Genomic DNA, 24,607 nt, shown 5'->3' on the forward strand with positions numbered 1-24,607 from the left:
GTATCACATCTGCAGACAAAACGAGGAGCACAATGCCAGGAGACAGACCTTTCCTCTTGGACTACTTTATTTGGTAAAACTCAGAAACCAGCAACTGATTTTGCTTTCCAGAGCTTCCTTCCCTGAGCGAGGCACAAATCCTGCAGAGAGAGAGAGAAGCACGCTCTGCCTTCTCAGCTTTGTTACCTAGATGTAGAGGCATCCTCCCCGGCCGTCCCACCCGTCCCAACCCCAGAGATGACTCCTTCTGGCCCTCACCTGCACCACAGAGGCAGCTTTGATTCCACTTCCAAAAAACACAACAAATCAAAAAGAATCGAAAATGAAACAGAAAGCCAAAAAAAAACAAAACAAAACAAAACTAAAGACAACAGTGAAGAGTGAATCCAGGCAAGGGCACCTCATCAGCCAAGTGCAACCAGTTACCCAACAAGAGCAACCAGTGAGGACCAGTTCTGGGTCAGCAGCTGAGGTCCGCAGGATAAGTGAATCCCAGCAGGCAATGACATGGTGCCCGACCATCAACAACCTCCTCCCCTCCCCCCCCCAAATCTCTAGCAAGCTGGCTCCCATTCAGAGACTCCTTCCCCCACCTCCCCTTGGGCAAGGACCACCGCCTCAGGTGTTTAGTACAGCTGGCCAGGGGTCTCCCAGCTGCAGGTGGGAAAAAAAGACTCCCTTGCTCTACACGGTGGAAGGTGCTAGGGAATGACCCTGAATCCTGCTAATGGATCCGGGTCAGCTCCTCCACAATCTTTATCAGGTCATCTACGGTGGCCTCCCTCTTCATGCCGCTGCCATCATCGATCTGCAACAAGAGAAAAGGCATCAGAGCATGGGGACATCAGGAGGTGCAGTGGGAAGAGGAACACTCCCAAACCATCGCCTCATGGTAGGACACACATTTAGGATTTACTAGAGCTGGGATTTCTGAGCAGGTTCTCTGCTGCTAACTTGGAAGGGCTCAAGCCTGTATCCCAGCCCATACACAACTCACCTGCAAGTTTGCCACCACCTCCTGCATCTTGGGCCTGCTGATGTCCAAGAAACTTTCAATTAAGTCACCATCAATGAACCCTGTAGCTGGTTCTGTCTTGCGTTCAGTGTGAAATGATCTCCAGGTGCCAGAGTCAAGGAGCTAAACCCATGTAGAGTAACGCCAGCCTCAGACTAGGTCCAAAAAAAGCCCCACTGGGCATACGCAGCAGCTGCCCAAGACACAGACAGTGCTGCATCAAACAGGATCACAGAATTTGTGTTATGTTTTATCAGGCTATTTTATGCACCCAGTAAGGTGTTGGGGACTTGATCTTACTTCCATGTATAAACTTAAGCACAATCAGCTCCTGTGACTGACAGGCACCCAAAGAAGAGCTGCAGCACCACAAAGCCAGCTTTACCCTCAAACCTGTTAAGCTATACCTCTCTACGACAGACACCTTCCCTCAAGGATAAGCACAAAGCCCTGATCGTGCAGCAAAAAAATATCTCCCTCTCCAGCTGATGTGCATTCACCCCAGGATGTCCCCAACGGAGCAGAGAGAAACCTGCTCCAAACACAGCCCCACTCTGCTCCTGGCTCAGGTCCGATTCACAAGCCAGCCTCCCAGCATTCACTAGCGCGGGCTCCTGGCTGAACCACAGAAGGATATAAAGAGTGCTCGATCTTGCCCACACTCTTGATGACTTTGTTGAGCCTGTTCTGCATGTCCAGCAGGAGGTTGTACCAGCTTTCCGACAGCGAGGTTACCAGTCCTGCAAAGGGCAAGATGGTGACAAAGGGTCAGGGCTCATCCTAGGGACCCTAAAGCCACACTGCTGCAGCTCCCAGCAGGCACTGATAAGCGGGCTGCTGAGACTTGAGCTGCACTGGAAGGTGGTGCCTGGGAGGGGGCTGGGACAAGAAGTCTCAGGGAAAGGAAGAGCAATGTCCTTTCCTGGAAGTTCTCCAGAGAGAGAAGTAGCTTTTCAAGGGGAGCAAGAATATGAAAGCATTTCTGCATTCAAAAGGGCAGATGCAGCAGAGGCAGGGGTACTGCGCAATTCCTCATCTGTGATCCCTCATGGCACACCACCAGCATGCTCTCTGGAAAGGCCTGTGCCACATCACAGACTGTTACGAGATTGAGGAACAGAGAAGAATGGAGACAGGATCCAAACCCAGCCCAGGTCTCAGCAGTAGGGAAGGGGACCTGTTACCCTCCCCACTAGGTCTGAGGCACCCTGACCCTTACCAATCATGCCGTTGACTGTGCCAAAGAGAACTGAGCCCTGTGTCGGTGTAGACGTCTCACCCAGGTTCTGCATGACCAGAGACCCGTGGCAGAAAACGTTGACAAATTCTCCCAGATGGGACAGCCCCACTTCTTGCAAGTGCTGGCGCTCCTCATCGGTTGTGGCAGCACTGAAATCCAGAGCACCCTGCTCAGTCTGTGCCAGGGGAGAGGCAAGCTTCCCCGCTCCCATCTTGCTGCTCCTCAGAGCCAAGCATGCTTTCCCTCCTGCCCACCCCGACATACACACCTCTGCAGCTGTAACACGGAGACCAGAAGGCCCTATCACCCTGTCCCTTCTATCACACATTGCCATAACCCCTTACAGCCAGCTCACCTGTCTTTCTGGCATACAAACAGGTTAAAGGCGTTCTCTGCTCCCAAGAAGTTGTCATCGTCCAAGATCTCTACAGCACTCATCCAGTTGGGATTGAAGTCCCGGGCAATCTGAAAGGGGACAAGATATATCCTACCTATGGATACATCCCCAAAGGGGACAAGATACATCCTACCTCTACCAAGAAGAGGCAGGGCGCACACATGGCCCTGCCCAATTATCCAACACCCTCATCCCACACAGCACCAACATTTGGGAGCAAGGTGAGACCCAGTCTGTCCCTCTCAGCTAGATGAAGCAGCTGAGTGAAAGGCACAAACTGACTTCTGGAGAGACTGCTGCTTGAGTAGCACTCAGATGATGCCAAGGCGTTCCCTGGGAGAGCACAGACCAACCTGTGCCAAAGTCATGCCCAGAACTATTCTAACAATTTCAGTGCACAGACAGTCCTGGTGCCTGGTACATTCCCCAGCTATGCTGTCTTTGCTGGCAGAGTTGCAGCCACAATCTTATTAAGCTATCCCAGCTGCACAGCTGGCAGTCCAGATGGCAACTCCCTGGTCCCAGCAGGCACCACGCGTGCCTCCAAAGTCTGCTCTTAAGGCTGCTGCCATACAGCCCAGTTCCCCAACAGCCCAGGGAACTCTGCAGGAGCCACAGGGATCTGTTTAGAACCATGTCTATGTAATCCTGTTCACACAGCCCTACCTCCTTGCTTGTCTTCAAAGGGGCAGCAAGGCAGGGTGAGCCAGGCTACCTTAAACAATTTCCCCTGCCCAGAGCCTCTTGGAATAGGGAGTGCAGGCTCCCAGCACCCTTTCGACCAAGACTATCCAAAGAGCATTGGTACCTCCTCAAAGTTTCCTTCCATGGGCTTGTATGCAAGGAGCAGGACAGACCGCATCAGATCTCCTACAAGGATGAAGTCTCCCTTGGTCTTCAAGTAGAGTGCCATGATGTTATTGTAATGGTTGCACTCTGTGCGCAGCTCCTTCTCAGCTGTCCACTCATACAGGCGCACCTGAAGCAAGAGACACGGCTCTGAGCAAACACAGACACATGCACACCAGTTAGATCACACTCCCCAGAGACCAGGGACCCTGCTGACATTCTCACAGCTGCAACAGTCTCCAGCTCTGAAATATACACTGCTAAAGCAATTTAAGGTCTTACAAGAGCCCTACCGTGCTGTTGATGCTGGCTAACAGCTTCCCATTGAACTCCACCATGGAATACACAGCCCCTTTCACCTCCTTCTCTGCCAGGCTCTGCAGTTTCCCTGAAATACACCAACAGACTGTCCAGTTACTTGCCCTGCACTCCCAGGGTAGCAAGCCCAGTGAGTTCTCAGACAAGCTGCTCTACACAAAACTGCTCTCCCTAGAAAGTGTCCGCTTCTCAGAGGACCTATGTGCAAGTAACGCAGGAATGATATGAGAGCAGGGGCAGAAACACAGAAAGCAAATTCCAGAATCCAGTTCTCGTGAGGGATTCCTGAGATCCGTTGGGGATCTGATCAATGTGTACAAGTACCTAAAGGGAAGGTGTCAAGAGGATGGGGCCAGACTCCTCTCCGCGGTGCCCAGCGATAGGACGAGAGGCAATGGGCACCAACTGAAACCCAGGAAGTTCCGTCTGAACACGAGGAAAAAATTCTCTACTCTGAGGGTGACTGAGCACTGGAACAGGTTGCCCAGAGAGGCTGTAGTGTCCCTCTCTGGATATATTCAAAAGCCGTCTGGACACAATCCTGGGTAATGTGCTCTCAGTGACCCAGCTTGAGCACAGGGGGGTTGTACTAGATGATCTCCAGAGGTCCCTTCCAACCTCAACCATTCTGTGATTCCTGGGCTTCTCTGGGAGATGGGGAAAAAATAGAAACGTGCTGTGATGGCTAGGCCCGCAACAGAATGAAAGCCTCTACAGATCCCGTCTATGGGCAGCTGACAGCAGGCCCCTCAGGAAAAAAAGTCCCAGCCTGCTACTGAGATTTGTGAGCGCTCTCAGGCCTGAGGAACTCAACTCCAGTATCCCTTGAGCAGCGGGGCTTAGCCAGGCTAGAACACCTTGCTCTTACCGTCAGAATAGTGGAAGACAACAATGCGGCCCTGTTTGGGCTCTGCCTCCTCAGGATACACCATGGCAGTGCCCACAATGAAGTAAGTGTTTGGATCCTTGCCAAGCTTGCAGGAGACCAGGCTAAGGGCATATTCATTTTGCAGAAATTGGTGAGCATGAAGCACTGCAAAGAAAGAAAGGTAGAAACAACTGGGTCCCAGCACCTCCGTGTGCGGGCAGAGCAGCCTGCCTAGGGACAGCTAAAAGCTTAAAGACCTGTCCAAGCTGCAGAGTCAGCGGCTGCCTGGAGATCCTCTCATCTACTCCACCCCCCACACACCTTATGCCATCAGATAAAATAAACCACTGTGCCTTAAACTTGTGCCCTTCCTCATCCCTAAGACTGCCATTCCTTCAGGAAAAATGCTTTGACTGAAGGAACTGCGCAAGATCACACGTCTCGGGCCACAAGCTGATGGGCTTGCTCTGGAGAAAATTGGACAAGGGTGCAAGCACAGCATTTGAGGCTGGTACCTTCAAAGGTGTGCTGATCTATAATCAGCAAGTTGTGCACCTCCACCTCCTCTCCAAAGGATGTCTCATGCGGTGCTGTGCTGCTGGAGAACAGCTTGCTGGTGCTCACGCTGCTGGACAGGGCCTAGGACACAAAAAGATCGGTTGCATCCTCACACCATTTAGCACGTCCGCACATTACTCCACACAGGTTGAGACAACAGGGGAACAGAAGGATGAACAGGAGAGAAGGCAGAGCAAGGAGCTCCTTGGGCCTGAGTAAGGACAGACACTCCCTGCATCCGTAGCGTTGTATGACACGCACAGCAGAGAAGTCTGAAGGAAGAGGTACCAAATCCCAGCCTTTGTTTCAGGAGGTAGCGCTGCTGAGCAACAAAAGAGTTGATGCAGTGTTGAGGCTTCCACCACAGCTACTGCCTGGAGGGGACTTGTGCCTGTGTCCCTGAGAAAAGGAAATAACTTGAGACTGAACAAAAGCCTGTACAGGAGACTGAAGGGGTGTACCCAAAGAAACAAAGGTGATAAGAAAGAACAGCGAGCATGCTGAGCCTGCTAGAGCGCCGCACGGAGTGATCGTACCACCTCTACAGAAAGATCTTACCACCCCATCTCCTCCCAGGCTGCCAAAGGGAGAGCATGTATTCAGAGCTTTGGAAGAGAAGATTGCCAAGGAAAATCTGCATCACCGTTTGGCTTGAGGAGATCTCGCACCACAGCCCAGAGCTCAAGCACGATCTAGCAGCTCCCTCTCACCTGCGTGCTGGCACTGGGTCTGAGCGCAGTGGTACCTCCACTGGCATCCTGCACCTCAATACGACTCGAGAGCACACCGAAACACTGCGATACCTCTTGGTAGCAGATCTTCCTGCAAGACAAACAGAGCTGTGTGAGGAGAATCAGGACAGGCCACTCCAGGGAGAGCATTGAGGCTCAGGGGATAACAGGGATAGAGCCACTCACTTCCCCAGACTGCTCTCTTAGGGCTAGCCACAAATTCAGTCAGTGTACTAAGTTCACAACAGGAATGCTGACTGCAAAGCTCACCTCTGCCCTTGGGGAAGTCTCCCTCCAACCTCTTCCCATGCACTACAGCATGGGCCTGCAAGCCAGACTCCCTGCTGCTGCTCACCTGGGCGATTCATAGAGGGGAACTGTGCGGATGTGCAGCTTCTGGATCTCATCAATCGTGCCGATTGTCAGGGTGCTGTTATTGGCCAATGCCAGGCTGTACAGGAGGTAAACTATGAGCAACGGGGCTTGTAAAGCAGGTGACACAGAGAAGAACCTCCCTCTTTCCCCTCCCACAACCACTGAGTCCAGGATCCCCCTTCCAAGTTGCAAGGATGCAAACAGGGTAGCTAGATTAGCACAGCTTTGAGGGTTACCAACGCGCAGAGGAGGAGAACAGGCGTTTACGGCACAGGAACACGTGCAACTGTCTTCTCATATGAGACCCACCAAGCAGCACAAAGAACTGATCAGTACCCTGGGAGAATCTAGGGCCTGGATCACTGTATTCTGTGAGCATATTTATGAAGAAGGCTCTCCCTCCCATTTCACACAGCTGAGGGCCAGCACTGGGTGTACAGCTCCTCTGGACATGTTAAAATGGGCCTGCTGGGCTGAGCAGGTAGCAGGGTAAATCACTGTCCACATGCCACCCTTCACCGAGCCTGTGCCAGCGCAAAGTCCAAATCTCCCCCAGCCAGGTCATAAAAGGCAAAGTGCAGGCTCACCTGTCAGGATACCCATCCGAGTTGAGGGGACACATGTAGTTCACCTCCTTAAGGTTGACATTGGAGAACACCAGCTTGTGGTTACTGCTGTAGATCACGGTGGGGCGGTCAGAGCAGGCAAACACATTGGTCGTGGACAAAGAGCGAAAAGTCCTCAGGACAGTTGGCTGCGTTCCAAGGGTTACCTTCTTCCGGTCACTTAGCAAACCTGCAGAGAAAGAGCACCAGCGCTGGAAGCTACCAGGGCATGAGTAAATGCATCCTGCTGCCAGCAAAGGGCAGCAAAGGGCTAGATGTAAGCATCAACCCCCTGTGAGATAGCTTCTTTCTCCATATGGTCCCCTAGAGAAAGGATCCACCAAATGACCGTACCCCTGTGCTCAGTTCCATCTGAGCACAACTCCATCAGGGTGGGAGAGAAGGCTTTTCAGAACTCATGGGAAAAGAAAGATTTCCAGAAGGAAGGGAAAAGAACAACAAGGAAGTAAGAGGGCATGAGTCCAGCCTCCTTCCCCAACAGCCCCACTTGGTGTGGGCCCAGTAGTCACCTGTCTCAAGGCTGAGCCCAAAGTAGAAGAGAGCCCCATCCCCCAGGGCACACAGAAGATAATGGCTGCTCTCAAAGGTCGTCATCAGGATGGAACGAGGGATGATTTCTGCAGAGAGCAGTAGAAGAGAAGGCTGATGTCACTCATGGCTGAATCAGGTCACCACTGCCACCACCCAGCAACCACCCAGCAGCCCCAGGAGAGCCCTACCTCCTCCCAGCATCTCTTTGTGCAGCAGTTCAAACGAAGGCAGCTTTAGGATGCGGGCGGAGATATCAGTCCAGAGCCCAATAGCACACAGCAGGGACATGCCATTAGTGTCTCCCAAAGGGGTGATGTCCAGGCAGGCAACTTCATGCTCCATTTCTGTGCAGCTGGCAGGAAGGAGGAAGCAAAGGTATCAATTTGGAGCCCAAAGAGAGACAGCAGAGGCTTTGACACCTCAGGGCAGGAGGAGAGACTCATACCCACCTGATCTGCCTGAGCTCTTGGGGTCTAATCTCCAGGTAATACAGGGCTCGTCCCACAGCCACCACCACCTGGTTACTATTGCAGGAAGCCACACTGATGTTCTTCCCATTGGGCTCTTTCCACTCACTCACCAGGGCTTTGGGCTCCTGACTGACCAGTCTCACAGAGGCAGAGGTAATCTGGAAAGAGAGAACACGCCTTTCCTCAGAGCCAGAACAACAGCACCCTTCTGACAGGGAAGCACTGCAGATCCTGCCCCCTGATGAGCAACACAGACCTAGGTTACCCCCACAGTCAAAAAGGGCTATGGAATCACCACATGAGAAATCTCTCTCCCTGCTCCTCCAGCACGGGCATTACCTGGATCAATTGCTGATGGGCCACATTGCCACAAAAGAAAGTCTGCTGATCATCCACAAACCCTGTCAGCTCTGTCTCTTCCACTTCCTCTCCATTTAACATAAGAACCCTGAAAGGGAAAGGGTTATTCTATTATATCACACTCATACCTGCAGCCCTGAGCCTGGCTCAGCTTTAAGCCCATCTCACCTGGTCTGGCCAACAAAGGACAGCACCAATGTATTGTCTGTCTCACGATGAGAGTCTGACCTCAGGGGCCACAGGCCTGCAACAATGAGAAAGGCCGTATTTGCTCACAGGGAATATTCCAAAAGCTGGTGGGTGGCAAGTCCTCTGCCGCCAACCATGCCCTCTCAGGCTGCAGGTTGTATTTGACAGCACTGAAATGCAGAGCAGCCCACATACCTTTAATTCCTGGCAAGTCAATGCTGGCATGCTCATGAATCCCAATGCCATTCCGGATGATCCGCAGCGAACCCTCTTTAAACGCACCCGAGCACGTGACCAGCTGGAGGAAAAGTAGATGCCCTTTACCAACCATAGCTGGGAAGCTTTCTCACGCCTCCTCGTAGTGAGGCTCAGTGGAAGACGGGACCTCCATCTTCTCTACTTCTCAGAGGAGATTATTTGGCAGCTGATCCTTCCCCATTCCCAGGAGGACAGACCCTTCCTTGTGAACAAGGATCTCCAAAAAGCAGCCTTTCCGCTCATACCACTCTTCAGTGGAAGACCTCAAAGCCTCCCCTGCATCTGGATAAGACTTCGAGCTGCTCTGATGAACAGATCATAGTTTCTTCCTTCCACAGACACCGTACTGCATACACTTGGCTGGCCCAGACCTCCCCAACACCAAAGAAAGGTAAGGCAGAACCAACATTACCTGCCCTTGGCCTTGTCTTTCCAGGTCTACCACACACATGTCGACGATGGGACCAAGGTTGGTGAAGGTCTCCATAGCCACTACGTAGGAGCCCTGTTCATTGCTGTCCACGTTGAGCTATGAATAAACACAATTACAGGTTTCCAAAAAGAAAGGGGAAGCAAGTGGCAAAGGGTATAGGGAAAGAAAAGAAAGTTTCTCAGCATCTAAGTACACCTCTCAGACCCCAGGTGAAAGTAAAGATGTACAAAACCCTGTCCGAACATGCAACTAAGCCAGGAGAAGGCTGCCGCTTACCTTCACAAGCTGGGAATCCCCAAGCCGAGAGCCAACAAACACAACACCGTTGTCCAGGTAGGTCAAGCACTCTGCAATAGATGTCTGGGAATTGAGAAGACGCAGATGAGGCAGCTAGCATGAAAAGGACCCTGCCATGCCTCCCAAGCACCACTTCTGAACTGTAGCCCAACAGGAAGCCCCTGGGGACAAGAGGGGAATTTAATCCCCTTACAGAATCCACACAGAGTCCAGACTTCTTCCAGGGATGGAGTGCAAGCACCAGACACAACAAAAACCCAGGAAGATGGCAGACACATTCAAGTGCGCAAACAGGGATTTCCTTAGCCCAACTGAAACTTCAGAGCTCAGAGATGTGACAGCTATGAGGAGTGAAACATTATCCCACCCCCAGGGATCTCCAAAAGAGAACGCCATTCTTGTCACTCAACCCTCCATGGAGCATTTCGAGCTTGAGGAGCCTCTGAGCCCCTCAACAAAGAGGCAGGCACAGCACGCGTGATAAGGCAGCAAGGAGAAGAGTGCTACCTCTCCAAGCAGTTCCACTCGCAGGTCCTTCAAAGTGACAGTGCCATCCATCTGTTCCTCCTTCTCCAGGAGCAGCATGAAGAGACGTCCCTCCATGTCCCCCAGCAAGTATCGGGACCCATTGGGATCCACACGATTGTGGCACACAATTGTACTTTGCTGCGCTCCGAGGAGAAGGGAAAAAGGTATTGTTAGGAACCCATCAAATCAACCACAAACGTATGTCTAGCAAGGACTACCTCTGTACACACCAGAAGAAAACAACTACATCCACAATGCACCAGCTGCTAGCTATACCCACAGCATAGTTCCATGCCAAGGCAGCCTTCCTGCTCAGATGGAGATGGCTGGATTCTTCCCTCAATAAACCATATCAGTGAACACAACTAGAATCTGTGGTCAAACTGCCTCACTTCCAGTAACTAGAAACCACTTCACATTACTAGGCAAAACATTGCTAGCTTGTTCACAGCACAGGAAAGGTGCCATCAGAAAGCCTAGTTTTCTAATGCTGGTTTTCCACAAACGAACAGCACGGATGCTGTTTGGGACCTACAGAGCCCCAAGCCTGTTTCTTTTCCGGACACAAGCTCTACAGATGTTTTGTTCTGTGCGGTGGACACTGCCTGGCCTCCTGTCAACATATTTGGCTTTCGCTTAGAAATCCTGATCTTGCAGATCTTTATCGTACTCGAACATCCCATTGGCTTGGAGTACAGACGTGCCCACGCTCGGTTTGCAGGCCAAGGCCCAGATCTGTATGTCAGCAAAGCACAGACAACTTGTTCAGTCTGCTCCAATGCAACAAACTCTCCAGTACAGAGCCCCAGTAGCGGTCTGAGCAGGCAATATTGGTATTTCTTTACTTGAGATCTAGAGCTCTTTTCTAGTTTGTCAGCATTTCCAGCTGAATAGGATCTTTTGATCATAGCTCAGGTCCTCTTTCAGACTATTTCACAAACGGCAATGCCATGTGTGCTTCCTGTACCATTCAAATATGGGAATTGGCCCATCCCTCTGACAAAAATCACAGGCTCAACTTCTACCACAAACGCTGTAAGTCTTTTTTCCTTTGAACAAGTGCTCCAATCATACATCAGTGTATTCGATTGCCAAAGGGCTCCTTCACACCTTTCGCCGTCTGAACTGCAACCCTGCTCTGGCCTGGACCAATGCCCAAAACACTCATTGCCTCCTAATTGCCTTTCTCTGGGGCCCAACCAAGATTACACCTTTACTGCATTATCTCCAAGTGCTCCACAGACAGCAGGGCACGTCCTCAGCCACATACTGCAGTGCAAGCATACGCTGCCATCAATAAAAGGATCACATATACCCCTCAGTCCCCCAAAATACAGACCAGGCATTGTAGAAGACACCCATTCACCACTCTGGGCTGTTCCATGGGAGTAAGTGGCCCTATTAGACTACGCTTGAGGACAAGAGCAGTTTAAATTCCAGAATACAAGTGGCCTGATACCCTTCCAGTACTCAGAGACGCACTGGGAATGGAGGAATTACATAGGACACGTTTCTAGAGGCCAGTGCTCACTCACCTTGATGATAGGTGGAGCTATAGCTAGATATTTGTCTCCATTGTGATAGGTGATGGACTCCTGCCCAATGATGATCGCTCCTCCAAAAGGTTCCGGCACTGTGCAGGGGAAAAGATAAATGTCTTATTAGAGAACCCATGCAACAAGACTGAGGCATTATCCCTCAAGGAAGAAACAGGAGGGAAGATTTTCTACAAAGAGGGACCAACCTGCAATGACCATGGAGGCTTCAGCCTCTACGTTCTCCTGTTTCCAAGGACCTTTGTTAAACTCCTTTTCTCGCAGGGACACCTCATATGTCTTGACGTGGCGACCCTGAGGGTCCTTAAAGAGAAAACACAAATAACAATGCAATAAGCTCACACAAACAAGAGCGTGAACCTGACGAGAGCCGCGTGCGCACAGCAATAAAGAGACTCTGGAGGCCTAACTGACTAGCAATCGCAAAGCAAGGACATGACGTCTCATCTCCTGCAATAACACTATCGCCTAGTGACCAGAGAGCTGCTGAGGTTTTCCATCCTACTCACTTCTTCAGACTCCCTCAAACTGTATGCTTGTCTACACATACAAACACTAATGAATGCATTCTCCCTAATTTTATCCATACATAGAACGCCCTTTACACAGGTGTGTGCGCCAAAAAACACCTAAAATAATTTCCATGTTTTTATACCCACAATGGATTTTCTGGGACTCATATTTATCTGACACATAGCTCTCCACAAATCCAGGTATGAGTGCCACTGTATAAAATCACCACTATCACCAGCTCCAGTAAGGAATTTTAGAATTCAGTTCAACTGCAAGGGTGCAGGTGCTAGTGCAGCTGAGCTCCCAATTTGATTCTACTCAGGCTTTTTAGCCCGAGGTCTCAGATGTAATAAGTCCATAGAGGCTTCACAGAAATAAGTGGTGGGTGGAGGAGAGGCACCCAAATCAGTGTCCCACCATGGTAAAGGTTGTCTACGCTAACAGACAGTTGAGAATCCGGTAAAAGATGTACAAGTGTTGTCCAAAACACAGACAAAGCACTGATTGGAACCCACTGGCCTATTTCATGTCTAATAAGCTAAAACAGTCTCTAAGCCACAGGGAACTAGGTTTCCTTAGTCATGTTGCTCACAGAACTACTTAGAAAGTGCTTTCCATCTTTTGATTTGTTATGTATCACCATTTTCCAGATTAAATCTTTCTTCCTCCCTGTAGCTGCCAGCTTTTTAAACAAACACTCAAAGGAAAGCTGAGCACCTCCCGGTTTACACTCAGAAACTCTGCAGCTTAGCAAACACCCTCACTGAGGATGCTACAGCGCAGGGTCCACATGCTGGAGAAAGCTAGCGGTGCAGCAATGAGGGAAGCAAAGTGCAGTAATAGCTAACAGAGAAGGGAAAGCTAAAAGAAAAGAGGAGAGAGAGATACACGGGGGGTAGAGAGAAGAGGAATTAGGACAAAGATAGCACTTCTAGTCTGTTTTAAAGTCGAAATGCAGCTTTAGAATGCCAAAGGAGTAATTAATGCAACTTTGGCATTTCTAGACCTTTTTATTCCACACAACAGCATTTCGCAAATCTTTTTTTATGAACTTCTTCATATTTGTGGTATCTTCCTCTGGTTTCAAAAATTCAAAAAAACACCTCAGACATTCACTGCTACTCAGTCCAAATCCTGTGATCATGATTAATACATTGAAAAAGAATTAGATATAGAGAAGAAGCTTGGAAACTTTCCCTTCTCCACACACACATGCAAGTCAGACACACAGGGACCAAAACAAATCCGGTGTTTTATGTAAGACCTAATGAGTCAGACAGAACCTGCATCTTGTTCTCGCTGCAAGGGTAAAATTTGTATGAAGTCTGTTAACATGGAGAAAACCATTAATTCACTCCTTACTCTCACTATGCCTGTTTATAATAAACGGGCCATTACGGATTAATCTGTAACATGAAAATATCAGATCCCTCAAGATAATACCATTTTACTCACCGAATACATGAGATGAAGTTCCTTGTTTACAGTGCTCTTGAGGACTGAGTGGAAAACTTGGCACTCCTGCCCAAACTGACACTGAGTTTAAGAATTTGGCCAGATCTCTAACTCAGTTTCCCTGCTACACAACAGCAGCTGTAACTAACCAAACTCACAGGAACACTCAGCACTTTACAGAGCAGTAAACACCACTGCTGGGCTTCCCAGCTTTGTTGAAATGACATGAAGCGAGTCAAAACCTGAAACAGTATCACCAGCCGCTTTACTACATATTTCTACAGACCAAATACTGACTGAGAGTCTTCTGATGCTAGGTTTCAAAGTCAGTGTGGCTGCATGGAGAAACAATCCACATTCAGGCAGAAATAAGACTGCCAACTATTCTGGAATTATGTATAACAAAGGCCCTCTAAGTGAGACTCCACTCTTTGTCACAGAAAGGATGAGTCCCTTCTCTCCTAAATAAAAAAAAGAGCGGCAGCACATTTTGAAAGAAAATAGTGCTTGCTCCTACGTATTAGCAATAGCCGAAAGACTTTCGCTTTTTCAGGTAGTGTTTCTTAATTAACCCCCTCCCTGCTATCTTCCTTTTTTGTCTGTAGCGTTAAATCTGCACAGGTCTCTATGAAGTGGGCAGGACTTGACAGCTAGGAAAGTTTACCAGCAAGGCTGAAAAGAGCATGCTGTAACTTCCTGATTTGTTCAAATGATAAGTGAGAGTGCCAGCTAACTACTGGGGCAAGGGAAGAGCACTGCCTTGATGCAGGGGAGCTGGACTGCCCTTCCAACTCCTAGTTATACTGTGCATGTGAATTCGATAGTAACAGTGGTTTCAACAGCTCCCACCTCTCTCAAAAACGTCCCTAACAGACTTCGAAAACAGATACAGAAGAATCAATAATAAGAAACAGTCCCATCAGAAGCATCAGCTACACAGCTCTCCTGCTGGAGAGCGTTTCTTCCTATCTCCCAGGAACGGAAAAAAAAAAAAACATCAGAGAGGAACTTGGGTTTTCCTCAGATACAAGATGAATCTGCAGGAGTCAGGATTCTCCGTCTTTTGCTCTGCCAACTGGACCACAACACTAACTGTTCAATCCTCCTAGAAGACCTTTAGAGACCTTGACTCACGGCACATCAGTCCAGCAATTTCCAACATTCTCTGCCTGAGTTACCAATCAAGAACAGGGTACCTGGTAGACGAAGCAGATGGTCGGAGCCTGACAGCCATAGAGAAATTTCACATCGATGACTTGGAGCTCTTCCAGGCGGATGTTAAAAGCCTTTAACTCCTTGTTCTCCCGGTCCAGAGGAATGACCTTGAAGAGGCCATCATAGAGCCGCAGGCCAATCATCCGGCACTCTGGGTCAATGATGCCAATTATACCTGTCTCCGAGGGACGCCCAATACGATCCTGAGCACAGCCATGGAGATGGGAGAGAGAGCGATCAACATTAGAAAAAGATCCACACGTAGGACCCAAGAAGAACACTAGGTACAAAAGTTACTGTCCCATAGTTGAGGAAGTACTCCCTGCACGTCATCTAACAAAATTTAAAATATTGTCTGGCAAGCCAAAGGAGATTACAGCATCTCCCTAGTCTAAAAGAGCAGGTCCTTTCCACCAGAGAACCTGGTAAAGCTTGAAAGCAGACAGCTAATCATAATCACAGCCACTCCTGCAGCACGGACACCTGGCTTTCTCTCTTCTAGGACTCCTGGAACTAGGCACGCCAGGACAAGACCCTGCAATTGGCTTTCTAATCTCAGCTCTCTACTGAATGACCTCACGTAAGTCACATTGCTGTCCTGCACCTCAGCTTTTCTATCACTGAGGGAAAGCGACGCTTTCCCTTGCTATAAAGTGTTTTGATATCTATGACTGAAAAACACTCTTCAGAAGTCAAGCGCTGTTATCAGCCTCCGCAGATCCCTCAGCTTTACATGACGGGGGCTGATATCAGCATCTCCATACGTCACAAGGCAAGGCCAAGGCACAGGAAGATGAAGCATTTTTCCCCAAAACACACTGACACATTACTGACAGGATATGCCCACCTACTCTTCCTGGCCCCTAACCCTGTGCCTCAATTCCACAAACAATAAATCAATGGAAGCTCAACATCTGAAAACAGATGGAAGATATTTTGGCTTGACAGCTGATGGAAAACATTTGGCTAATGACTAACAAAAAGCCAAAGAGGCATGCGAATTTCTGACCTGCTGAAAAGACAAGATTTTAAGCTGCATAAAATAGAATAGAGCATATCTACAATCGTTATGTTGTACAGTTATGATGGTAAAAGTAACGTCAGCACTAATGCTTTTGGTGTGCAGCATGTAGAGATCTGTCCCGAGGTATGACAAGAGTCATTTTCCAGGGAAAATTCTACCCTGTATTGAATTTTGAGGACTAATTCTCTTTACAAAAGGACCACATCAAAGCAACCACATTACTCCACAAACTTCTCCAAGAACACACTCATAGCTGTGTCCTCAGTGAGTCCCTGAGCTCAAGACTGACTCACTGGAGGCAAAAACCTTTAGAAATAGTAATAGCAGCAGGGGAACCATATCAGAGCCAGCTGTAGGGAAACAATCATAAATTCTATCATCTAGACTCACCAATGTCAACGGCAAAGTAAAACCAGCCCCAAGGAAGGGAATTCACACCTTCCAGGACTTGACCAGGTGCTGCTACTTCACTCACCTGCACGTTTCCATGGGCACGGGTGATAATATCAATGCTGTCCCCATTCTGTTTGTACTCAAGGATACATGCATTATACTTGGCTGTCAGGATGAACAATAAATCCTTGCTCTCACCCTAGAAAAGCAGAACAGTGATATGCTTTCAGGAAGTTTTCACAGAGAGAAAACTCACCCTTGACCCTCAGGGCATCCTACATCCGCTCTCCTCAGCTCATGGGCAGCCCCATCCCCTTGTACCGCTCTCACCTTTGGGCGGAACAGCTCCATGACAGCAGTCTTGCCATACATGCCCACCTCCTTGACAGGCCGCAGCCCCTCTGCTGTGACCACATAGATCTCAAGCCGAGTGTTCTTGGCAATCAGCAGATTTAGATCCTCTGCAGAGGTGAAGTGCCCTGAGAAACAGAGAGAAGAAATCATTGTTCAGCTGCAAAAAAAGCAATGAAGCGGCACCTGACAGTGCTTTAACCAAGCAGCCTGCACCAGGCCACCAGCACCAGGGGAATCCTACCTATGTCCCCTGCTCCCACTGTCTGCCTGCACATCCCTCACAGGGAGCAGCAGCCTCTCCACAGCGCCTGGCGACACTTTCAGCACTCACACACCTCTCTGCCCACCGCGGTGCCCAGGAAACCCTGGCACCCCTTTCTGCACGCCCACGCACCGCCTGGCCCACTCAGCAACCACTCCCTCGGCATGCCAGCTCTTCAGCCTTCCCCAAGCGACCTCGTACAGTCCCTTCCACTGCAGCCCCGTCGGGGTACACTGCGACACCCCCAAAGCACCGTGCAGTCGGGTGATAAAACGCACACAGATATCACCACCACCTGCCTCGCAGCACCCCCTCAAACTCCTGCAGCACCTCAGGCTCCCTACTGCCCTGCAAAACCCCCAGGGACCTTACTTCACCCCTGGGCCCCAAAGCCCCTCCCCCAGAAACTTCAAGGCACCCCTCTGGTACCCCTCAGCACCCTGTGGGAATCTTCAACACCCCAAGAATCTCAAGTTATCCCCAGCCCCTCAGTGTCCCACAGCACCCCCGGGGAGCTTCTGGCAATCCCAGGAACCTCCCAGCACTCTCAGAAACCTCAAGGCACACCCCCAGCTCCCCTCATGGCATCCCAAGAACCTCAAGGCACCTCCAGGCGCCCAGAAAATAACAAAGCCTCTCGAGCCACCCTGGGACCCCCTAGCAACTTCATGACAGCCCTGCTCCCCTCCTCCAGGATCCCCACAGCATCCCTGCTGCCCCCCAGCCCTCCCCAGCACCCCCAGGAACTACAAAGCAGCCCCAGCTCCCTCAGCACCCTGCAAGAACCTCCCCCAGACTGCTTGGCGCCCCATGCCCCCTTGCGACCCTGCTGGCACCCCAACAACCTCAAGGCACCTCCAAGCCCACCCGAAACCTCAAGACATCCCCCCAGCCCCCCGATTCCCCAAAGCACCTCCCTGGTGCCACACAGCGCCCCATAGGACCCCTAACGCCCCCCCCCCCAGAGCCTCCGGCACCCACCAGACCCCCTAAGTGCCCCCCCAGCTCCTCCGATGCCCCACAGATCCCCCCAAGGTGCCCCCCGCCCCTCCCCGGCGCCCCTCGGCTCCTCCAGGCCCCCAGCCCCCCGCCTCCCCCCAGCGCGCGCGGCGCCGCCGTGACCGTTAGAGGGGGGAGAGGACCCGCCGCGGCCGGTACCGGTGACGCAGCCGTTCACCGCCGTCGGCTTCTGCGCCGTCACGACGTAATTGTAGGACATGGCGGCGGCGGCGAGGGGATGGTACGGGAGGGCGGGGAGGGCCGATGCCGGGCGCGGCAGACACCGAGAGCGGGGCTTCACCAGCCCTCGCCGCCGCCGCCGCCTCTTCCGCCCGCACCAGCCACACGCAGGACGCCGTCGCGCCGCGCGGCCAGGGAGGCGCCCGCGCGCCTGCGCGCCGGAGAAGGCCCGCCGAGCGCCCCGTGACGTCACCGGAAAGGGAAGCGGGGGGGGGGAGGCGGGGAAACTGCACGCGTCCGCTCTGCGCGGCGCGGAGGACCCCGGCGGAGCAGAAGAGTGGGAGGTGTGCAGAGAGGCGGGAGGCGCCCGGCGGGGTGCGCTGCCCGGGGGAAGGGGGCGCTTGGGAGGGGTCGGGGGGGTCTCCCCCCGAGGGCATCCCCGCTGTGGGGCTGCGGCCCCCGCCTTCCCCAGCGGGGGCATCCCCGCTGTGGGGCTGCGGCCCCCCCCTTCTCCAACGGGGGCATCCCCGCTGTGGGGCTGCGGCCCCCGCCCTTCCCCAGCGGGGGCATCCCCGCTGTGGGGCTGCGGCCCCCCCCTTCCCCCCCGAGGGCATCCCCGCTGTGGGGCTGCGGCCCCCCCCTTCCCCCCCGAGGGCATCCCCGCTGTGGGGCTGCGGCCCCCCCCTTCCCCCCCGAGGGCATCCCCGCTGTGGGGCTGCGGCCCCCCCCTTCCCCAGCAGGGGCATCCCCGCTGTGGGGCTGTGCTCTGCAGACCCCCCCCCCTTGGGGAGGACCCTGCTGTTTTGGGGGGCACTGAGCCAAGCTCTCTGCCTTCCAGCAGGCGCCTCCCCACCTTGTCCCAGCCCCCCCCCCCCACTTCTGCCGGCCCTGGCGCTGCACCCCACGGAGCCACCCGTGTCCCCTCCGTGGGCAGGGGCCTCTGCCTGTGCCCCTGTCACATCCCTGCTGGCGCTGGGCAGGGTTTTCGGGTCTCTCCTTGGGCAAGGCCAGTGCGGAGGGATCCGTCTGCCTGCCCTGAGCTGGGCCAGGGGGTTGTCCTTGCCCCTGCGGGTGGACCTTGCCCTTCCCTGCCCCTTCTCCCCCTCGAGTCTCCCAGCAGAGTTTGGACTCGGGCTGAAGTCTGCGCGGGGGATTTGCCTCTGCAGCGCCCCGGGGCAGCAGGCAGAGCCCAAGAGGCTTCGCTCTGCGCCCGGCGCTGCGTCTCCCTGTCACCTCCGCAGCGTGGCACAGCCAGAGGGGTCTGAGTCTGTCCTCCCAGGAGCCGCTCAGCGGAGCCTAGCACGGCCGGGCCCGCATGGAGGTGAGCCCGGGGAGCAGGGGGCGAAGCTGGTGCGGCCGTCTGGGCCCAGCGCAGCAGCCTCCCTGTCACCCCAGCGCTGCCGGACCAGGCCCAGGGGTGCACCGGGGCCAGGGCTGAGGAAAGCCCCCTGCCCGTGCCATGCTGCAGAGACCTTCCTCCCTGCATGGCTGGGTGCCGGTGCCAGGAGCCAGGCCTGGAGGAGGAGGGCCACAGCTGGTACAATGTGGCCCCATCCTAAAAAGGCATGGTTTCCACCCTGCTCTGTCTGCCAGCCCTTCTCTGGCCTGGGTGGGTTGGGGTCCAGCCCCCTGAGGGCTGGAGGAGCCCCTTCTCGTCCGTATGCCCTGCAGCGCTCTGACCACCAACACCCTGTGCCGTTGCCCATGACTGCCTCTTCTCTCTGTTGCACAGGTCTCCAAAAAGCTGGTGAACTCAGTGGCTAGCTGTGCGGATGATGCCCTGGCGGGGCTGGTCGCCTGCAACCCTGGCATCCGGCTCTTGCAGGGGCACCGGGTGGCCCTGCGAGCCGACCTGGAGGGCATCCGGGGCCGCGTGGCTCTGCTCTCCGGAGGGGGCTCTGGCCACGAGCCCGCACATGCTGGTGAGTGGCCGTGGTGTCGCCCAGGGGCTCATTGTCTTGCGCACTCCAGCTGCGCCCTGCCCCAAGCACCCCTCTGTCCCGCTCCCCAGGGTACATCGGGAAAGGCATGCTGACTGGAGTGGTGGCCGGCGCTGTCTTCACTTCTCCCGCTGTGGGCAGCATCCTGGCAGCAATCCGGGCAGTGATGCAGGCTGGCGCAGGTTCGGTGGCATGGCGGGCTGCGTGGTGTGGTGGGAGGGGGCCTGCCACCACAGCTTCACCTCTGCACCCCTTCCCTCCCCAGCGGGGACCCTCTTGATCGTGAAAAACTACACTGGGGACCAGCTGAACTTCGGGCTGGCACTGGAGCGGGCACGGGCGGAGGGGGCCGATGTGCAGATGGTAGTTGTGGGGGATGACAGCGCCTTCACCACCCAGAAGAAGGCAGGGCGCCGCGGGCTGTGTGGCACGGTGCTCATACACAAGGTGAGTAGCTCCACAGTGCCCCCCTTTCCCCAAACTGTGACACAGAGCCATGTGCTGGCCCCTCCGGGGGACTGGAGATCCACAGCTGGCGGGTGGAGGTGCTGGGGTATGGCCTAGGTCTGTCAGGTCCTGGTGGTGCTGTGAGCCTCGTTGCATCCCTCTGGGGCTGCAGGTTTTCAAGAGGGGGTGCCAGGTGCGGTGTGCCGGCAGGCATGGCAACCAGAGCCCTTATGCAGCACTGCTCTTTGCAGGTGGCTGGGGCCTTGGCCGAGGCGGGAGCGAGCTTGAGTGAGATCGTAAAGACAGTGTCGGCAGCTGCCAAAGCTATGGGTATGTGTGGGACCTTGTCTCTCGGCACAACTCTCAAGCCCCGCGCTGTCAGCCGTCGCTGGCTTCCCAAGCCCTGTGGGCCTGCAGGGAGCCCCAGGGCTGATGTTCCTCAGAGCAGGATGCTGGTATATCTGGGACCTGCCTTTCCCCCGGCCCCATCCTGCCCCAGCTCTGCAAGGGCAGAGGAACTCTGCAGCCTCCTCTCTCCCTCTCCCTCCTCAGTGGCAGTTTGTAGCCACGGGGCAGATAAGAAACACCAGCTCAGAGCGGACTTTGGCCCAGCACAGGGTTGCCCTGCATGTGGCCCATGTGCCTGCAGCGTGGCTGGGGCAGGGCAGGCCCTGGCAGCCCTCCTGTGGCCCCTGCCAGGCTGTCCATCTCCCACCAGTGCTCTGAGGAACCAGCATGCTTAATCCCTTCTTTCTTCTCTCCCCATGCAGGTACCCTGGGCCTCAGCCTGTCCCCTTGCAGCGTCCCTGGATCCAAGCCCACCTTCCAGCTGGCTCACGATGAGATGGAGCTGGGACTGGGTAAGGAAGTGCCGCTTGTCCCCTTCTGTACCCAGGCCTATGTGGCTCGCAGTACGTCTCTCCGTGCCTGGCTGTTGCCCCATGGCCAGGGGCTGAGCAAGCCCACATGGGTGCCACCAGGCAATCTGGCCTTGGGAACACAGGGCAGGCATCAGCTGGCCTGAGAGGTGCCCGAGGGTATGAGGCAGCTGCAACCAGGTGTGGGGTGACGCTACCCTGTCTTTGCAGGGATCCATGGCGAAGCGGGTGTGCGCAGGATGAAGGTAAGCAGGGTCCCATCGCACCTCCCCTCCCCTTGTGCTCCTCCACCCTCCGCTCACAGCCCTCTGCTCTCCCCAGGTGGTGTCGGCAGACGAGGCTGTGGAGACCATGCTGACACACATGACGGACCCTTCCAACGCCTCCCACCTGTCTCTGAGCCCCGGTGAGTACCCCCGGCCCTCCACGGCTTGGCCTCTGCTCAGGCATGAGGCCTGGGGCTCACTGCACTCCCCGCCTTCCAGGCAGCTCTGTGGTGCTGGTGGTGAACAACCTGGGTGGCCTGTCCTACCTGGAGCTGGGCATTGTGGCCGGCGCAGCCGTACGTGGCCTGGGTGAGTGCTGCTGAGCAGTCAGGAGACAGATGGGGAAGCAGGGGGTCCCAGAGCATCGTTCCCTGGCTCTGCCTGACTCCTCTGCTCCCAGGGACCTCCCCCAGACTGCTCATGGCCACCTTGTGCCCGCAGAGAGCCGAGGCATCCACATCGCCAGGGCCTTGGTGGGCTCCTTCATGACAGCACTGGAGATGGCCGGTGTCTCGCTCACCCTCATGCTAGTGGATGACGAGCTCCTGGGGCTAATCGGTGAGTGTTCATAGGCAGGGATGTGGGTACAGGACAGGGACATGTGGACCAGGGCTCCCCCTAGGCACGGGGACAAGAGGGTGTCTCAGGAGACCTGGTGGGCACATGGGACCAGTGCCTGGTTGCCAGCATGGGCAGCACTGCCAGGAGGAGACGGCGAGGAGCCAGCAGGGTTCTGCACAGCTGGCACTCACCTGTTTCACCCTTTGCTGCTCTAGATGCCAAGACCACAGCCATGGCTTGGCCCAGCCTGGCTGCAGCACCTGCAACAAGCCGGAGAGAGGAGGTGCCAGCGCCAAAGGAGGAACTGCAGACAGTGCAGCCTGCAACCAGCACGGGTATGGACAGCCCCAGGACTGCTATCTGCCATGGCCCTGCAGGGCAAAGTGGGGAAGCCCCTCTGTGCTGTGACCCCTGGAAGCTGTCACCTTCCTGTGCCTTAGTATCACCATCTCTTCCTGGGGATGAGGGCAGGCAGGTTTCCTGGGCTGCTGGGCACTGCTGGTGGGGAGGTGTGTTGTGTGCTGGGCCACAGAGGCGCAGACTCAACGTTTGCTCTCTGCAGGGCCTGGCGGGCAGCGGGCACAGCTGGTCCTGGAGCACGTGTGCAGCACCCTGCTTGCCATGGAAGACAAGCTCAATGAGCTGGACCGTGCTGCGGGTGACGGGGACTGCGGCCACACGCACGCCCGGGCTGCCCGAGGTGGGTACCGACACCTGTGCCCCGGCCCAGGGACACCTGGGGAGAGGGTTCCCCCAGCCACCCCCTCCCAGGGAGCAGGGTCTCCCCCAAGACAACCCTTTCTGGCAATAGGGACCCCCTAGTTGTTCTTTCCAGCTGGGAAGCAGGGCCTCCCCCTAAACCGTCCCTTCCTGGCGGACAGGGTCCCCCCAACCATCCCTTCCCTGGGAGGAGGGGTCCCAAAGTGTCCCTGCACCCTGCCCTGCTCCCAGTGGTGCTGCTCTCAGGGGTGATGGGGAGTCCCTGATTTCCCACAGGAGGAGCAGGGATCCCTAACTGCCCCTGGGGCAGTGCAGGGTCCCTGACTATCCCTAGAGGAGTTGGGGGGCCTCCAGCTGCCCCTAGGGGAGACAGGCTTCCCAGCAGGTCCAAGAGAACCGTCTTGGCCCCAGTCATCTCCCCACCGTGTCCCTACAGCCATCCAGGAGTGGGTGCATGCCCGGCCCCCACCGGCAGCCCCGGCCCAGCTCCTCTCCGCACTGGCAGACCTGCTGTTGGAGGAGATGGGTGGCTCCTCTGGGGTGGTGAGTGAAGGGCTGCTGTTGGGGGGGGAGCAGTGGGGCTGGGCCAGGCCTGTCATCCTCACCGGACCCGGGCCATCGTTCCCACCATGGGCACTGATGGGGCTGGTGTCCCCACAGCTCTATGGGCTCTTCCTGACGGCAGCTGCCCAACCCCTGCACAACCGTAGCGACCTCCCAGCCTGGGCTGATGCCATGGACGCCGGCATCGAAGCCATGCAGCGGTGAGTGGTGGGGGCACAGGCTGCGGGACCCCGGCCCCTCTGCGGGACTCTGCCCTTGCCCTGCCAACCTCTCTGCGCTCTGTGCAGGTATGGAGGAGCTGCTCCAGGGGACAGGACCATGGTGAGCACTGCCATCCCCAGGCATGCAGGGCATAGTCACCCCCCTGCCCTGAGCTGAGGAGGCCACCAGGCCTGCCTGTGGCCCTGCTTCTCAGCCATCTTCCCTTGTTTCCCAGCTGGACTCGTTGTGCGCCGCCAGGGAGGTCCTGCAAGCCCTGCGCACCCCTGGCGCCAAGCTACTGCAAGTGCTGGCTACGGCTGTGCAGGTATGAGGGAAGAAAGGAGCCCCGGATGGGCATGGGGAAGCCCAGAGGAGAGCAGCCCAAAGGCAAACCAGGCTGGCGAGGCCCAGAGGTGGCAAAGGAAAGTGTAGGAATTGCCATGCCAGGCTGTCACGATGCACAGTAGATCCAGGCTGGGAAGCACCGGGCAGGGGAGCAGGGGCAGTGTGGGGCCTGGGGCTGGCCTGGCAGTATGCCAGATGTCCACCTGTGTCCTGAACGGGCCCCATCTCCTTGGCAGAGCGCGGAGGCTGCAGCGGAGGCGACCAGGCACATGGAAGCTGGTGCTGGCAGAGCCAGTTACATTAGCTCAGCCCAGCTCCTGCAGCCAGACCCTGGGGCGGTGGCGGCGGCGGCCGTGCTGCGGGCCGTGCTGGAGGGGCTGCAAAGCTGAGAGGTGGCCCTCACTGCTGATCCCCTTGTCTGGCAGCCTCTCCTGTGCCCCAGGGCTCTGGGCTGGCAGGAGTTCAGAAAACACTCCCCACCCATCCCTAATAAACCTTTGTGGTCCCCCTAACCTGGCTCAGAGCATCTGTCCCCACAAGGAGGAGGATGGGACTGGGGGGGATCCAAGCTGGCAGGGATGGACCAGGCCTCTTGGGGAGGGGGATAGGACCAGGGGATCCAGTCAGCTCCACACTCCAGCATGAGCGTGACAGTGCTGGGGAGAGGAAGGAAGCTGCTGGACCGTCCACG

The 24,607-nt window shown here is 54.9% G+C and overlaps 2 protein-coding genes across 9 annotated transcripts; one reads left to right on the forward strand and one right to left on the reverse strand.

Annotated features, from left to right (window-relative positions):
* Window positions 1-49: 49 nt before the first annotated feature.
* DDB1 (damage specific DNA binding protein 1) lies at window positions 50-18,106 on the reverse strand. Of its 2 annotated transcripts, XM_068944209.1 has the most exons (28): window positions 17,974-18,106; window positions 16,530-16,678; window positions 16,282-16,398; window positions 14,764-14,985; window positions 11,788-11,902; window positions 11,579-11,676; window positions 10,023-10,181; window positions 9,495-9,578; window positions 9,198-9,314; window positions 8,723-8,825; window positions 8,507-8,582; window positions 8,318-8,426; window positions 7,958-8,136; window positions 7,697-7,860; window positions 7,487-7,594; window positions 6,939-7,146; window positions 6,332-6,427; window positions 5,956-6,067; window positions 5,203-5,326; window positions 4,688-4,852; window positions 3,795-3,889; window positions 3,461-3,631; window positions 2,611-2,720; window positions 2,235-2,404; window positions 1,653-1,755; window positions 998-1,121; window positions 714-808; window positions 50-140 (listed from the first exon to the last, which is right to left on the reverse strand). In XM_068944209.1, the coding sequence occupies exons 1-27, from the start codon at window positions 18,032-18,034 to the stop codon at window positions 725-727; spliced, it is 3,423 nt and encodes a 1,140-aa protein (XP_068800310.1). In that variant the 5' UTR covers window positions 18,035-18,106; the 3' UTR covers window positions 50-140; window positions 714-724. The 2 variants fall into 2 exon arrangements, with proteins under 2 accessions (XP_068800310.1, XP_068800309.1); XM_068944208.1 differs by lacking the exon at window positions 714-808 and having other exon boundaries at window positions 971-1,121.
* On the forward strand, window positions 18,033-24,428 carry TKFC (triokinase and FMN cyclase). Of its 7 annotated transcripts, none has more exons than XM_068944224.1 (18): window positions 18,215-18,338; window positions 19,104-19,315; window positions 19,727-19,916; window positions 20,006-20,116; window positions 20,200-20,381; window positions 20,633-20,711; window positions 21,152-21,241; window positions 21,470-21,504; window positions 21,581-21,665; window positions 21,745-21,834; window positions 21,967-22,083; window positions 22,302-22,421; window positions 22,649-22,786; window positions 23,243-23,349; window positions 23,467-23,570; window positions 23,658-23,691; window positions 23,807-23,896; window positions 24,153-24,428. In XM_068944224.1, the coding sequence occupies exons 2-18, from the start codon at window positions 19,310-19,312 to the stop codon at window positions 24,303-24,305; spliced, it is 1,731 nt and encodes a 576-aa protein (XP_068800325.1). In that variant the 5' UTR covers window positions 18,215-18,338; window positions 19,104-19,309; the 3' UTR covers window positions 24,306-24,428. The 7 variants fall into 7 exon arrangements, 6 of the variants coding, with proteins under 6 accessions (XP_068800324.1, XP_068800325.1, XP_068800327.1 ...); XM_068944226.1 differs by having other exon boundaries at window positions 18,255-18,338; window positions 19,115-19,315; XM_068944227.1 differs by having other exon boundaries at window positions 18,255-18,338; window positions 19,161-19,315.
* The last annotated feature ends 179 nt before the right edge of the window (window positions 24,429-24,607 follow it).

The sequence above is a fragment of the Struthio camelus genome, chromosome 5, assembly GCF_040807025.1.
Source record: "Struthio camelus isolate bStrCam1 chromosome 5, bStrCam1.hap1, whole genome shotgun sequence".
Lineage (NCBI taxonomy): Eukaryota > Metazoa > Chordata > Aves > Struthioniformes > Struthionidae > Struthio > Struthio camelus.

Bases quoted from the DNA above. Each gene is read 5' to 3' on its own strand.
- TKFC (XM_068944223.1), top strand. From the start codon at position 18,033: ATGGCGGCGGCGGCGAGGGGATGGTACGGGAGGGCGGGGAGGGCCGAT. The intron at 20,382-20,632 runs GTGAGTAGCTCC...TGCTCTTTGCAG, and splicing joins GCACGGTGCTCATACACAAG to GTGGCTGGGGCCTTGGCCGA. The intron at 23,897-24,152 runs GTATGAGGGAAG...TCTCCTTGGCAG, and splicing joins TGCTGGCTACGGCTGTGCAG to AGCGCGGAGGCTGCAGCGGA.
- DDB1 (XM_068944208.1), bottom strand. From the start codon at position 18,034: ATGTCCTACAATTACGTCGTGACGGCGCAGAAGCCGACGGCGGTGAAC. The intron at 10,182-11,578 runs GTGAGTGAGCAC...CTCGGAGCGCAG, and splicing joins TAGCTCCACCTATCATCAAG to CAAAGTACAATTGTGTGCCA. The intron at 1,756-2,234 runs GTAAGGGTCAGG...TGCCCTTTGCAG, and splicing joins CACAGTCAACGGCATGATTG to GACTGGTAACCTCGCTGTCG.